The sequence below is a fragment of the Lissotriton helveticus genome, chromosome 3_1, assembly GCF_964261635.1.
Source record: "Lissotriton helveticus chromosome 3_1, aLisHel1.1, whole genome shotgun sequence".
In the NCBI taxonomy this organism is placed as follows: domain Eukaryota; kingdom Metazoa; phylum Chordata; class Amphibia; order Caudata; family Salamandridae; genus Lissotriton; species Lissotriton helveticus.
The window spans coordinates 1,403,820,586-1,403,837,113 of NC_136061.1; the positions used below are offsets into that span (position 1 = coordinate 1,403,820,586).

Sequence of the window (16,528 nt, forward strand, 5' to 3'; positions counted from 1 at the left end):
GAGTTTTTGGTACCAATTAATGTTATTGCGGCTTCATTGCTTTTGGCAAGTTTCTGAAGCTCAGGGTTCTTTTTCTGCTTCGGGTCTATGTTGGAGGCTATAGGACAAGGAACCCCAGGTTTCCTGCTATCCATAAGCTGTAAGGCAGTTTTTTCAATTTTAATTAGCCTCGCTTCAATTTTAATCAGGCGCGCTTCTTGGGGACTTATGATTGATTTAAGGAGGTTTCCTATGTCTGCTAATGTTATGTCCTCTTCAGCTGACTCGGTGTTGTGTTCTAGTGCAGGAGGTGGCAGTTCAGTGGTGGTGTTACTAGCTAATTCCAGGAGAGGGCCCTTCATTATCGCTGATGGAGATCTATCATGTATGGTATTGTCGATGCTAGATTTATTGTATGTTGCCACTGACTTTGATTTTTTCGATTTCCTTTCCTTATGGCTCTGTTTCCCCATTTTCCTTTTTTGTATTGCACCCTCCCTTTGACCCCGACCTGAGTTGGACAACCCTGTTAAGTTTGGGGTGTTTGTTGCAAGTGGAGAAACTCTCCTCGGTGAAATAGGGCTTTGTACCGTTAGTTCAATGTCTTCTCCCATATTTGTAAAGATTGGCGGTTGTGTGCTTTGTGTCAATGGGAGTGAGAGAAGACTCATATCTTCGAGGTCACTTAGGGTTCCCTCTGGGAGATCTATGCTGATAGATGGCTGGACCCCTCCACAAGCTCCAAGCTGCAAGCTGTCTGTATTCCGCCTGTCCTCGGGGGTTTTTGCCATTGCTAGAGTACCCATCGACGATCTCCGGACCCACTCGATTTCTTGGGAAATACGTCTTTCTAAAAGAGTAATGTCATCGATCAACAAAGATCCAGCCTTTAAAAAGTAATTGTCAATTTTACCTTGGGCAGCAGCGGGCGTCGTGGGTCCTGTGACAGCCAAGTTGGCTTTGCTCCTCGTCTCCATTTTACTCATGGTTAACGATATGTCTTTGGGATGCAGGAAGAGGCCAAATGATGGGATGAGGAGGGAGAGGCAGGAGAGGCAGAAAGGAACAACCAAAATTTACAGGGGTAGCCCGGTCCGGTCTCTTACGTTCTCGAACGGCCTCAAACGGCCCGCTCTTTGCCCGGTCTTCGCCCCGATCTCCGCCCCGCGCGCGTCCCGCGTCGCGGTGGAGTTCTGTTCTCTTATGACCGTGTAGGCGGTGGGCGTGGCCGCCGGGGGAAGTGGCACCAGCTGCGCTAGCTGTGGAATGCTGGTCCTCGCAGTCCCCCGGTCGGTAGCCTGTTCCTCTGATTCCCCACTGGCCTCTACCCACGAAGCACACAGCTGGAAGCGATATCTACTTCTGCCGATTGCAGAAGACGCTCTCACCAGCGAGTGCAGGTTAGTGGGGAGGCGTGGTGATCCTTAATGCGGCGGTTGAAGGTCTATGACAGTCCCAGGGTTCTGTGGCAAAAACTGCGTGTTCCTGTCAGATGTGCTCCAGCAATTATTTCAGTATGGACAGTCCAATTAGGCCAGTAGCCTATATTACCCCACACTTGTCAGATTCTTAATTGTGTAGCCCCCCCCGAGGGGTGTCTTGCTGGTTAGTCTCTTCTTCCACCCAGTCATTGATGTGGCAGCATTCCACACTCACATGACCTAGGCTGTAGGGACTGCTGAGGTGGCTGCAACCTTACCTCAACATAACAGACATAGGTAATCCTGGTCCCCCGTTGCCTGTCCATCAATACCCATGAATGTTCTTGCTTTGTGGCAATTGCCCAGTCATTAACAGTGGCTAGCTGAGAACCCCAAACATAACTGGGACTGTGAGGGAGTTCCTATCTCCCTCACATTTTCTCAGCACCTCCATACATTGATATTCCATTGGAACATTTCAAAACATATTTTGGATAAGTCCCCCTCTGCAGAGAAGTGGCTGTTGAATAGCATCTCCACATCTAGAAGAATATAATTAACATAAAGGGACATCCTGTCATCTCAGCCTCCAGTGTAAAATAATCATTTAACCACTGGGTCTCACTGACTCCAGGGGGTTAGAGGCCATAGGGTTAGAGCACATAACATGAGGAGCCTCCCCACCCCATATTCCTTCTGTAATGGAAGGCTTGAAACAATAACCTGTTAACCTTTGTTCTTACAAGTGGCCCATCAGTCCAGCATTTAGCCAAGTAAAGTAGCCCAGATACTGTGTAGCAAAGTTCATTTTGACAACACCCTAAACTTAAAAGGCTATTTCCGGAATAACACTGCTTCTTCATCATTCAGTGATATAACCACAGTCAGTTCAGGGAAGGTCCAGGAATACTCAAGACCATTATGAAGACAGCAGTTATTGTATTTGAAGGTGGGGATTTGTTTCTGTGGGGAGGGGACATTTACTTCCTGATGATCCATGTGCTGTGAGCTGCTCTTCTGAGGCCGTTCAATAATCTCTGAAGGTGGTGCATCTTATGAAGCTAGAAAAACCAGCTTGGTAACAAGAGCTATCCCTCCCCCAACATGGTGCAGGTAAGATGGTAAAGAATAGTATCCCGAGCACTCCTGTTCAATATAGTTAAATCCTATTATTGTTGGTCTCCCACGTCGTCGCACACAGTCATAAGCGTGCCTTATGAACAGTAACAATTATTGCAAGCTGGCGCTTCCCGGTGCATTCAAAGCAATTGCTTTGAATGCAGGAAATTGGAAAAATGAAGGAAATTGGAAAAAATTTACAAATGAATCAAGGCAAATTTGAACATTGGAAATAAAATGCCAATGAACTTATCATAGAAAACCATGTTTTCATTGTGAATTGGTAACCCGTCTGGAGTTTAGCGAGTCTAAACTCAATAATTGTTGCAGGTAAGATGGTGCCACTCCACTCAGAACTTCAGGGAGAGACGCGGTAGAGCTGTTCTTCCCTCCCCTTTATGAGGGCTGGGATTGATCACAGCCACTTGTTTGTGAAGCCAGTATTGGCAGGGAGAATGGGCAGGAAACCCCATCTGATAAAAAAGCAACATACAATGCAACCTACTCCACTGTGTACAGAGTTTCACCCTTATAATCCTTTAGTCCTTTCCAAATGGTGGTTGCCAGATCATCTCATGTAAAGCGCTCTGATACCCTCGGGTCTAGCCAGCGATATATAAAACTCAATAGATAAACCTTAACTTGGTCGTCACATTTCTAATGTTCATTCCATTTGAACTGCTTCAAAACTGTTTCTTTCGGCTCCTCACCCTCAAGGCAGTGTTCCTTGTTGCCATCACATCGCGGAGTGAGTGAGCTTCAAACTCTTTAAGTTAACATGCCATATGACACCTTATTCCTAGGCAAACCGTTGTTGTGGACTATGGAATCGTTCTTGCCTAAAGTTGTGATGTTGTTTCATTACCGGCAAAACATCACCCTTCCGGCGTTCTCTGCTCTGCCTCAACTCTCTAAGGTGGAGGAAAGCCTACATCGCTTAGACCACAGGAGAGCTCTGAGCTTCTACATAGATGGTACCGAAGAATAAAAAATGGATGATCAGCTCTTTGTGGGGTTCTCTGTTGCTGACTAAAAGGCAAGGCTATTCAGAAGAGTTCCAACTCCCGCTCGATCATGCTCTGCATTAAGATCTGCTATACACTGGCTGAAATGTAGCCTCTGGAAGGATTGCATGCTCATTCTACCAGGGCAAAAGCTGCTACCATTGCATTAGCATGCAGAGTCCTTACCCTAGGCAGGTATGCGGGTGTCCTACTTTTGTCTTGACAGTAAGGTTTGCAGAGTGGGCATTTTGCACGCTATCCTACAGGACTTTGTGGTTTGAATCCATCCACCGACCCACCTCCAAATAGGTACTACTTTGGTATCTGTTAAAACGTTGAGGAATCTGTGGCTAGAAGTCTCCACAAGAAGAAGTTACTTACCTTCTGTAACTCTTTCTCTGTAGAGGTGATCTACCGGCAGATTCCTTACTGATCCTCCCTTTCTCGCTGGTCTGTAGTTGACCTGCACTCTGGTCACACCAATTTGTGTTTAGGGCTCTGCGTCTGCGGACGTGGACAGTCTCGAATGCAACTGACGTGGTGTCTATATAGGCTCTACACATGGAGCCTATATAGCGACAGTTCAAAGCTGCATGGCGCCATCTATCAGCATGGAGAGGAATTGCTGAAAAGTTTCTGAATCTAGTGTAACGCCTGGGGGGAATATTCAAAAGGTAAGGAATCTGCAGCCAGATAGCGTCTCTACCAGAAAGAGCGTTAGGGGAGGAAAGTAACGTGTTTGTTAATGTTCATGATTCCTCATAGTCTGATAATACTTTTAGATGAGATGTCCAGTTATTGTTGTAGTTAGTCAGTAATACCTCTATTCCTTCAAAACATAGAGCCCTATGGAGTAGTCCATGTTGTGAAACCAGGATTAGCAAATCGTACACTCAGTGGTTTGCAACAAGTTTGCAATGTGTGATAGGATCCAGGTGCAGGGAGGTTGCACGGAGGGACGCAAAATGACCTGCATACTTATTAATAATTCGCCAGGTCGCTGTTTGCAAACCTGTGCAAATTACAACAAATGCAAGAAGACTGTCCTGAATGAGACAGAAGACTTCCATCCCTATGTATGCATTCTGTAACAAAAAATATCTTTTTAAAAAGAAGCTTATCTCCCTTAAAAGGACAGATGCTGCTGAAACAAAAAGTTTGCCATTTGGGAAGACAACAGGAGGAGCTTACAATGGTCCCCCAGACCACGTCTGTCCCTTCCTCTGTTTTGGCTTCTAAATTCTCTTGTTGATCGTCACTGTAAAGCCCACAGTGCAGGTTAAATTAATAACAATTAGAAATGTGCAAGATCCTTAACAAGCACCATCCAAAAAAAGAATGTGCGTATTAATATTACAATTATGGCTCTTAAAGTGTGCGTGATTTTTTTTTTTATAAGTAATATTTTCCTCAGAATTATGTGCAACATGTCAGACCAGTGTTCTAGCCAGTCACTGTTTGATGTTGGTAATTGTATCGTAACATGGCTTTTAAATTGCAGATGGCGTTGGTGCTTTGATGCAACTTTTTCCTACTCAGATGTTCTCGTTGTTGCTTTGCAGACATCAGGAGCGGGGCACCCTTGCACCCTTAAGTATAGTTTGCTTTATATTATTATAAACACAGCAGGTCCTTTTAAGGTATTATATGGATCAAGCAGTCTGTGATGTAATTCTAGCTTTGAACTGTTGGAGAATGTTACCGTCGTCCACGAGGTGACACGGTGACGCTGTCTCTGTGGTTCCTCCGTCGACTGCTCGCAGAAAGATGTCATTTAAGCATTATACTGAGCTCTGCCTGACTTAACACATGAGCAGTTCACGTGGTTTATTGAAAGCTAGAGTTTTTTCCCCCCCGAGCTTGCACATTTAGGGGGTCTGATAATTTGCAGACGCTTGGAGCTCTTACTTTAATTACGTTGTCTGCAATAAAAACCCAGCACTCTTTGCTAGACACAGATGTATTACTGCTTGTAAACGCGCAGGCTGTTTGGTAACTTAACCTTAGAAATGAACTGCGAGTTACAGAGGTTTTAAAACATGTTTAACAGTATGCATAAGATTGCCTGCGCTTGTGACGCAAAATAGGGCTGAAAAACCGAAAGGAGTTAGTATTCTGCTCACTACGATTGTTGTTTTTTAAAAAACCTACACTTTATTTATATTTACAAAAATCAGGAATTCACTTTTTCCTTTAAACTACATGTGGTTAGTCTTGATTTCCACAGAAGCCCCAAAAGACACAAATCATAAAGACATTGATATGCTGAAGGCCTTGTGTGCTGCAAATTGACAAGGGATAATGCGGACATCAGTGTTTTTTAAAAACCTTCCTAGGCTTTAGGTAGGTTTTGTTTGTAGTTTGCAGAGGATGTTCTTATATTTTTGTGCTTTTTGTCCATTCTACAAGCTGGCCTTTTTATCTAAGTCGCTGGTGATACACCCACTCAACCCCCTTGATCTCTCTCTAGGTCAATGTGATTCTGCCCCCCTCAACCCCCCTTTTTGAAACGCCCCTATCACCTCTAGTTTTGCACAATTTGTTTTTTACCTGTGTTACTATTATCACTTACTAAGTTGCTCTATAGCTTTGGTGAGTGCTTATGCATCATCTGTTGTGGTACCCTGCCTATCCAGTGGAATGAGCACACATTTCCCACTGGGGCATTGCGAATGATTGACATCTCAATGCTCCCAACATACCCCACCGCTGCCAGTAGTGTAGTGGTCTTCGTTCTAGTCCTGACAGCAGTGAAAGAATGGGGCAATGACAGGGATTTCCTTCGTAGGGGCACACACTTCACTTTCCGAGCGGGTTGCGGAGGGCTGCTTCTCTTTTAGGTTTGAGCACATGTGCCCCTGGTTGTTGGGTGGGATAGCTAGAGAGCAAGGGGCAACTCAGCCTATTTCCGTGTGTGGGAATTTCAGTGCGTTGATGATATAACTCGCGAAGGAGAGATGAATATAGCATGTTGGCTTAGTGAGCAGATATCAGAGGCAGAGGTGTCCACGGCTTAGTCCATCCCATGTATTGTAATTGTATTGTATTGTAATTGCATTTATATAGCAAATCAAATCAAATCAAATAAAACTTTATTCGGATAAGGAAACTTATCCATAAAAGTACAAACGAATCAAAGCAATTGTACAGAATAAAAAACAACACATTCCTAAAATTGGTGCAGACAAAACAAAGTAGATAGGGACTAAATTAATACATTAAAAAAGAAATCTATCCTTAGTAAACAAAAAAGAAAGGATACCAAGCACGATATGATTTCTGGAACTTGTTACACAATGGTGTAATCAATACTTTAAGTGTAAAATTAATCATAATCTTTTCGGAATTTAATGCATGATTTTAAAAAACAGAGTATAGGGACAATTAAGAATTCTGAGTCCATACATTGTAAGGCTTGGAGCGCCAGACGGCATTGGCGCAATCCCATGTATTTTACTAAAGGTAAAATCCAAATTCTCCGTGGGTGGTCATAGAGACTGCAGAAGAACGTTACATGGAGAAGCGTTTGCTCTGACTGCCCATCACAAGGACAGGTGGGGAGATTTGCGGACCAATCATTGGTCTTGGGAAAAGTCACTAAGCGGTGGAAAATGTTGAAACGAAACCGGGTCAGCAAGAATTTATCGTAATATGAGATAGATGTTAGCAGTAAATAAGGCTGAATCCCCCAAGAGCTTTGTACTGCTAAAAGATGGACGTTAGTCGGTTTAGAAATCTCTCTTGCCATTCGGAGCTCATGCAGGTGGGATAAACATACGTTTTTCAGAGTGGCTCGAGATATGCCCACGATGGTTTCGGGATGAGTAAAATGGGACTCTAAATTTAAATCAGTGAAAAATTTTGAAACGTAATCCAGCCATGTTATGCTCTTCCATCTTTCTAGGGCAAGGCAGTCGATAATCAAAGAGCGAGTAAGCTTACATTCATCTGTCTGCCATATACGCTGCCACAGTAGGATCGGTTGGATGGCAACGATGTCAGATATATAGTCCATACCTAGTTCCACGTGGCAGCCGTAGATCGGGGAACTTTTGGGGACCGCTAAAAGATACCTTAGAAAACAGTTTTCCACCTTTTGTATACATGCGGTGGCAGTGAAACCCCATATTCCTGCTCCGTATAGAGCTACTGAGGAGCATTTAGCGTGATAAATCTGGAGCAGTTCACGTGCCGGAGGCTGGCCTAAATTCCGGGCAAACGTTGTCAGGGCCGTTACTGTTCTAAGGAATGACAGTTTTCTACTTTGAATAGCTGGTCGCCAGTTTTGGTTATTATCGATCAGAATTCCCAGGTAGGGGTATGTTTTTGTGCAATCTAACTTGATGTTATTTATATATATATATATACCCTTTGTATGGCTAATGGCTTTCCCAACATGCATAATGAAGGTTTTCTTGTTATTAACCTTTAGATCTAGGCTTTCCATGAATTGGCAATATCTGTTGACCAGCAATTGTAGTTGGCAGGGGGTCCGCGCCATTATGACCGCGTCGTCTGCATAGAGCAGAGCTGGAATGGGACGACGGCCAATCATGGGGAGATCCTGACTGCCCTCTAGCATTGCCACCTCCAGACCATTTGTGTACAGGTTAAAAAGGAAGGGAGCCAGCACACAGCCCTGTCTGACTCCCTTCACCACGTCAAAAGACCTGGTTAACTCCCCCCCTTGCCGTAGCGGACTTTGGCTGATGCTCCTGAATAAAGGTCTTGCAGGAAGCGGATTAAAGGGGGGTCTACGCCTATTTTGGTGAGGATATTCCACAGCTTACAATAAGACACACAGTCGAACGCTGCCGACAGGTCGACGTATGCCAGATGGAGTTTACCCCTCTTCGCCCCCATATATTTACCCGCTAGTAGGGACAGATTTAGTGCTTGTTCTACCGTCCCCATACCCTCACGAAATCCATACTGTAGATCTGACAGTATTTGTTTTTCGGCTGCCCAGCTCTGAAGTTTTTGGAAGACTAGCCGCCCTGCAACCTTACCCGTTGCATCTAATAAAGAAATGGGTCGATAACAGGCTGGATCATTTCGATCCCCTTTCTTGAAGATTGGGAGAAGGATTGAGGATTTCCATAAGGTGATTGGGCCTGTTTCATTAACTGCATTAAAGACCCTAGTGAGGATAGGGGACCACAAATCCAGATTATGTCTAAATATGTCAAGAGGAACCCCATCAGGGCCAGGGGCTTTCTCACATTTCGATAACTTTAGTGCAGTCACTACCTCCTCGTAGGAGAAGCTGAGGGTGCTTCCATCTCGAGGTACAGCAGGTGCCTGTGTGGGTGCAGCTGTTCCCCCAAAAATAGCTGAAAAATGGGTGACCCAAGCGCACTCATCCACTGCCACCTCGATTCTCGGGTTCAAATTAGGATTAGGATTTGTTAAGAAGGGAGTTTTAACTGTACGCCAAAATGTAGTTGAGTCCCTTGCAAGGCAGCTTTTGTGCAATGTCTCCCATAAGTTTTTTTTTATTTCTAACTTACACCGCATCAGGGACTGATTATACTCCCTTCTAAGACGGACTATTTCTGATTTGTTTCTGATGCTGCGTCGGAGTGCCTTCTTCAGACACGAATAGGCTCTCCTGGTGGCAGCATTGAACCAGCCCTTTTTTGGTTTCTTATTTCCCTTTGATTTACTTGATAGTTCGTCATTAATTGTTTTAGTAATGATCAGGAAACTATCTATAATTTTATCAGGGGAGAGTCAGCGGTGAGGCATAATTCTATTTGTGGTAGAGTGCGACTAAGGACTCTGCCTGTGAGTGCAACAGGATCCACTGTTTCCCATTTTATGGTGAAACCATTTAGTTTGCCCATACTCGGTGCATCTTAGGTTAGTAGGGAGGGTGAGTTAGCCAGTTTACAGGAGTCAGGTACTATGATAGTCATAGAGTTTGGAAAATGATCACTGTTTGGGTTAGTGCCCGTCAGAAAACAACCTATTTGATCTGTCAAGACTTGAGAAACTAGGATGAAGTCAATCAAGGAGGAATGACCTCTTCCACTAAACGTTGGAGAAAATGCTACTGGGGGAACAACAAGCTCATTTGCAAACCCGAGTTCTAAAGTCACCAGGATTTCCATTAAGCAGTGGCCTAAACTGGAATGTGGAAAATGAGTTAAATTTAGACCCCCCTCGTCCACCCAACCACATTTTTTGGAGCCACTGTCCTTACAGAGACTAACATTAAAGTCCCCTCCCCAAATAAGATTAAATTGTTTATTCCTTAATTTTTTCCGTTCTACCAGTAGGTGGCGGAGAATTTCCTCCAGGACAGGGAGTATGTCTACGATCCGAAGGTTGTTATAGAAATTGACTACGTAGTAAACTGCTTTTATACTTATTGTTAATTTTAGTATTTAGAAGTTTGGCCCACTCACTACAACCTGTATGCTACTTATAGAGAGGTCGTTAGCGATATAAGTTGCTAAACCACCTTTTGATCTACCGAAAGTAGAGGGTTGGGCAGGACAAATAAATAAAAGTTTTATACCCTTGAAGATGGAATTGGGTAGTGGACCATGTTTCCTGGAAGCACAGGATATTGTGTTTGCGGATTTCAGAGAGCCAAGAGGGTAAATCTACCTTATGTCTAAGGCCTGCCACATTCCAAAATATCATGGAGAGATGCGTGGACTTCTGCTTTACGGGACCCACAGCCTCACCAGTACTAGCGAAACCTGCTGCTTCTACGGCTAGAACAATACCTGAGGGTTTATCCGTCGTCTCACGCTGCAGGGGTACTAAAGAAGCCTCTATAGTAGGCATGGGGAGTAGATTAGGGCTGACATTTACGTTTGATGGTAATTTATGACAGGCCTGTGCCCTAGAAGCGGACATGGATTGTACGGAGACCAGCTTTGCGTTTAAAGACTTGTATTTGGTGGGCCCCTCCAATGGGCGGGCAATGGTTAAATCAGATGGTGCCAGTCATTCATTTTCGTCGAGGCCGGACAAACAGTCAAAAGAATTGTGCGTAGGAATGGTCCAGCCACCAGATGAGCTGTGCTGCTGGAACCAGCCTGGAGGCAGTTCCTGCGACCAGCTAGGACGTTGGGGGAGGATAGAGAAGGGGGAGTTCACCAAACCGGGTCTTGATACAGGGAAGTGCGATTGAGGATTTGAGGCATCTATACCATGATACCGTTTAGAAGTCCCAGAAGGATCCCCCACCAAGGCTTTCGGGTAAAAATAGCTAAATTCTCTGGCCCTGATACTACCCTCATTACCACCCGTGTACCAATCTTTAATAAAAGTAGCTGCCCTATGGTCTCTGAAATTTATATTTACTATGTCCCCAGTGATTGTTTTGGGTCTCTTCCCCAGCCATCCTGCTCGTTGAACATGTAGAATTACTCCATTTAGATTAGGAGGTAATGGCCTGTGGGTTCGCAGCCAGTACATAGTCTTGTTCTTTAAGGTTTGATAATTTTCTAAACTTCCGTCAGATATTTCAGGGACCCCGGTCCGCCTCGGGGGGAAGATTAATTTGCCTACGCCTATCAGTGTTCTGTCTTATCGCTGATAATGGAGGAATAGGGCGGTCAACAGGCGTTTTGATGTTAGGTGCGACTCTTTTATCGCGTTTGGTCACACTTGTTTTTGAGTTTCCGCTAGCTTGGGTCTCTCTCGCTGTTATTTTAGTATGTTCCCCTGTTGGTTTTGGGATTTGAGATGTCACAGGATTATGGTTATGCTGAGTAGTGGGTTTTGAAGCTGGATGTGGAGTGGGTATAGAGGATGGTATGGGCTTTATTACAGGGTTTGATTGTTCTTTGGGTACAAGCTTATTCTCTACCAATATCTGCTCTATAGTACCCAGTTGTGTAGCTATTCTCTTAAGTCTCTCGACTACAGGGAGTAACAGTGACTTGAATACATTTTCCAATGGACCCATGTTATCGGCGATAACCAGATCATTCAGTTTGGGAATGGGGTGAATTACAAGGTCAGGAGTGGTGGGTATGTGTGGGGCAAGGCTGTTTTTCTTCCCAAAACTTAGGTGAGTATTCCTGTTCTTGGTGGTCTGAACAGGCTGATTACTTATACCCTTTCTCCTTCGCTTTTTTGGTGGCTGACCTCGAATTTGGGGGGCGATTAAGGTTGGTTTTAGAATTTGGACAGACTCTGCCTGAGGTGATGATATTTCCAGTAGGGCATCAAATACAGTGTTATGGGTGCTACCTGGTTGCAGAGATAAGGTATCGGGCAGGATCTGTACATCAGAGTTAGTAATAGAGTTACGTGGGGTTGTTAAGGGGCTTATGATTCTATCATTGGAGTCTGCCGAGGTGGAAGTTATGTTCCGAAAGAGAAGTGGAATGCTCTCGTTTAGACGGAATTTGAATCTCAGGCGGGAAGACGCCATCGCGTCCTGTTACTCACCCCTGACGAAGGGTCATTTGTGTTATGGACCCGAAATGCATTGGGTGAATGGAAGTTTCCATGAGAATCTGTTAACGATGATACAAACATTGGATTATGTTCATTTTGGATTTTGACTCACGAACATATAATCATCGTCATGATTTGAACCATGTAAATAAATTTGATGAACTTGTAAAAAAAAAATCGGAGTAGAAACAAGTTTTCTTCGTTAATGAGTGCTCAGCCCAGAGGATAGTGTGTTCTACCCTCAATATTCGTTGCTCGTTTAGGGGTACCTCATATCCCTCACGCTCATAGATCGTAGCTGGTGAGGGTGGGGGTGAAACAGCATGTTGTATGCCTCCGAGGGATGATCGCTTGGATTTGCATAGTTCCACAGAGCGGCGTCTCGCAGAGCGTCGCTCAGAGAGAGCAAGTTCTCGGTCAGCTGCTGATAACGAGCGAGTAACAAAATTATGAAGCGTACCTTGTTTTTCTCCACCAGGCGTCGATGGTTTGTCCTTAGTGGTTGACATCCTCAGTGTCTATCCGTGGGATGAAAGGGGGGTGGCCCAGCCCAGACTCCTCAGGCCTCTGAGGGCCACAGAGGGCCCGCCCTTTGCCCGGCGCCCGCCCGCGCGCGTCCGGCTAGCGCGGAAAAATCCGTGTGTTAAATACAGGGAGAAGGGGGCGGGAAGATGCCCCAGCTGCAGCGTAGATGGAAAGCGCTATGCAAGCTGGGCCTCGCAGTCCCACCCGTTCACAGCGCTACACGCCCAAGATCGTCAGAGCTCCCACGGTCCAAGCAGGTCCACGCTGTTTCTGCAGTCAATGAAGGTGAGCAGGGCTGACTCTGGGCTGACTCTCCAAGTCACAAGCGGCAAAAGTGTGTCCACGTTGAAAGCGGCTACGAGCGGCTCCCGCGAAGCGGGGGCCGCGAGCCGTGATAAGGCTGCTGGGGGAAGGGGGCGGGAAGAGGCCCCAGCTGCAGCGTAGATGGAAAGCGCTATGCAAGCTGGGCCTCGCAGTCCCACCCGTTCACAGCGCTACACGCCCAAGATCGTCAGAGCTCCCAGGGTCCAAGCAGGTCCACGCTGTTTCTGCAGTCAATGAAGGTGAGCAGGGCTGACTCTGGGCTGACTCTATAAGTCACAAGCGGCAAAAGTGTGTCCACGTTGAAAGCGGCTACGAGCGACATTTATATAGCACTTACTAGCCCTGACGAGGCATCGAAGCGCTATTTCGATGAGTAGCACACTACTCCGGGACCCATAGAGGATTAGTGTTGAATTAGTATAGTGAAATATGCAAGTACGTTTTGAGTGGTGGATAGGTTAGTCAGTTATTTGGATTCGGAAGGATAGCAGAAGGATAGAAGAGAGAAAAAAAGGTTTGTATTTATATAGCGCTTGTTACCCCTGATGGGGTGCTGAAGCACGATACTCCGGAAACCCATAAAGAATTAGTTCTGAATTAGTATGGTGAAATATGAAAGTAAGTTGAGTGGTGGATATCAGTCATTTATTTGAAGTGAGAAGGATAGCAGAGGGATAAAAGGGAAGAAAGGTTTGCGTTCATGTAGCACCTGTTACTCCTGATTGGTGATGAAGTGCTTTTCTGGTGAGTAGGACGCTACTCCAGAACCCATAAAGGATTAATGTTGAAAATTAGTAAAGTGAAATGTACATGAAGAATGCACAATTCATTCCTGGCCCCATCCAAGATCAGAAACGTTTCACTATAACTACATGCATGTTTGCAATTGAGTTTATGCATATGTAGCACATTTTGTACAATTATGTTTCTTTTGTGAATTGATTTGTACCTGCACAACACATTTAATACCAATCTGTGCAGTTGCAGATTGGACCAAAATCGCCAGTCTAACTACATATTTCTGCAGAATACATGTTACTGCAGAATACTTTCTGATGTTTTACAAGCACTGTTTCCTGTCCAAAGATCAAGCCACAAGACTATCTAAAGCAGGGTTGTCCTGCTTAGGTCCAGGAGTCTAAGCTAAATGCCAGATTTTCACAATATCAGTATTAGATATACTTACGTAGAACCGATCTAAAGGGCAATGATTTGCATAGTGGGTTTCTTGAAAATTCCCTTCACTGTCCCATTCTGCTTCAATCAAGGTGGGATCTGGTCAACGTTCTGGGTTGTATGCTTTTAATCACACAAGCAGCCCCTGCCCATGTTTTGGTCCATCTGGGCCTCGTCATTAGGGTGCACTTGAATCTTATGTCACAGTGACCACAGGACCTAGCGCTGGGAATTCCCAGTAGGCCATATTCATTCTAGTCCCCCCCCCCCCCACCCCTCCCCCTCCCACCCAGAGTTTTATATAGCGCAGACTGTACCGGAAGGTATTGGGTATCAGAACGCTTTACATGAGCACCAGTTGCGTTACACAAGGGCACATACATTTTTTTTTGTTAAACACAGGGAGATTAAGTGATTTGCCCAGAATCACAGGATGTTGAGCGTCATTGCCGAGACTTGACCCCGGTTCCCCAGATTTGAGATTGACCGCCCTAGCCATTAGCCCGCATACTGTCCCCTTGTGCTCCTGTTCAGGGGGGACCTGGCCTGGCAGTTTGGGGTCGAATGCTCCTATTTAAGCAAAACCAAGACTGATTTGAAGGTGGCTGATTCCTAATTGAGACAGCACAGTGATTAAAACGATAGGCTGGGATTGAACCTTGAATAATTACCAGTGGCTGAGAATAGTTCAAGCATTCCGCCATCACTTTCGTGTTTCCTTCCTAAAGTGGTTGACCAATTTTGTCAGGAGATGGAAGTATCTAATCAAACCATTGTGCTCCAATACCTGCATGTTTTTATTTCTGGTGGACATTCCCTCTTATTGATCTCCGTTGAATAGGTCATGAAATGCATAATGTATGTACTGTTGCACTTAGTGTTTCCTCTTTGATATGGGATGTATAGCTGAACCAATGTTCACACACCTCCTTCCTCCCACCGAGTCCTGAGTGAGGTTGTTTTCCTTTATTATAAGATATGTATTTTGCATAGCTATGGGTTGCCTTTCTTCAAATGTGTATTAAAGGTTGAGAGACAATCATAATCTAAGTTTCTCAATATCTGTTTGTAGGTACAAGCTATCGCCAAGCTGTGTTCCTTCCTTTGGTTTCCGCCACTCGCTGTCCCTTACGGATAAGGTAGACCGATTCAACGAAGAGGTACAGAAGCAGAAGGTATCCCGGAACAGAGATGCACCAGAAGGAGGCTTCGATGCCATCCTACAGACTGCTGTCTGCCAAGTAAGTAGCTTTTCATTTAAGTGCCTCCAAGTCATATTTACACCACAAACATCTCAGACCTTGAACTATGTTGCCTGCAGATTTTTTTAAACAGAAGTTAAAGTTGGCAGTAGACATCATTTTGTCGCTATGCACGTGAAAAAAAGCTTCTGGCAAAATCTTAAGTTCACGTCATATGAAGTAGAAAAATTAAATGTTATTATTTTATTGATGCAGAACACTTTTTGACAATGATTTTAGACATACGTTTATTTCAATTAACCAAGCATGGCCTCATTGAAAAGCATTTCGATGGGTGAAGAGCATTTTTTGTGTGTTTTTTGTACAAGACTGCTTTCTTGCAGGGTGTGTACACCTTTATTTAAACTACAACAAAGAAAAGCAGGACTTGAGGTAACTTACCTCGAACCTTCATTGCTCCTATATGCCCCTTCTCATCTAACAGTTGTATAAATGAATGGGTACACCCAACTCCAAAGTCAGACATCCCATTGCCCAAGTGTTTTCTACTGTTACATAGCTAGCCCCTCCATGTCACCAAAGTGGGCCCTCCAGCCTTTCCTGTGTACTTTACCTAACAACTTCAGGCATTGAGCTGCACCCACCCTCTGGCGAGGAGCGCGGACTGAAATATTTGGTATGAAGAAGAAAGAGTCTCTATAATGGTGATTATCAATTAATAATATGGCCAGTAACTAACTCCTCTACCTCTTGGTCTACCCAGATCTTAAATATATGAGAGGGCTCCCTATTGGCTGAATGCAGTTACATTTATGTTTTTTTGATTTCTGCAAGTACATAGAAGATTTTTTTTCTAATATGTATTTATTCTGAAATGCATGTACTGTTTATGATAATCGCCCTTTATAGATGACATCATCAATACTGCCTTTAATAATCCACTGGATTTCTTTAGTAGGGTTGAAAGTATCAGTCTGTGGTGTTTTCGGTTGCTCCATTGGTGCCCTACCTCTTCGTTGCATTTTACCATATCTTGTACTATAATTGAATCAAACGTATAAACTCTTTTGATGAAGGTAATTTCTTGTTTTATATACTTGTTTTTATTGCTTGAAGATAACATATCAAACATTGCACCAAATCACACCGAGGTGGCAATCCAAATACACGCCAACAATGCACTTACTGCCCAAAGTGCATTGCTTGTATTTCACATTGATGGATACTATGGAACTGTTAGTAGCATGGCCTGAAAATCCACCAGTGTGCCCAAATCTTTTCGAAGTTTCTGGGGACATCCACATTTCTTACATGCTGAATCTTCAGTCTTTGCAAAGTAGTCTGTTCTTCTGAC

The 16,528-nt window shown here is 44.4% G+C and overlaps 1 protein-coding gene across 3 annotated transcripts in view; it reads left to right on the forward strand.

Annotated features, from left to right (window-relative positions):
• ITGB5 (integrin subunit beta 5) overlaps positions 1–16,528 on the forward strand; it is a 780,917-nt gene that overhangs the window by 340,934 nt on the left and 423,455 nt on the right. For all 3 annotated transcript variants that reach the window (XM_078682057.1, XM_078682058.1, XM_078682059.1), the window contains one exon: positions 15,045–15,213. In XM_078682057.1, the coding sequence (XP_078538183.1) occupies positions 15,045–15,213 (169 nt within the window). The remainder of the gene's footprint in view (positions 1–15,044; positions 15,214–16,528) is intronic.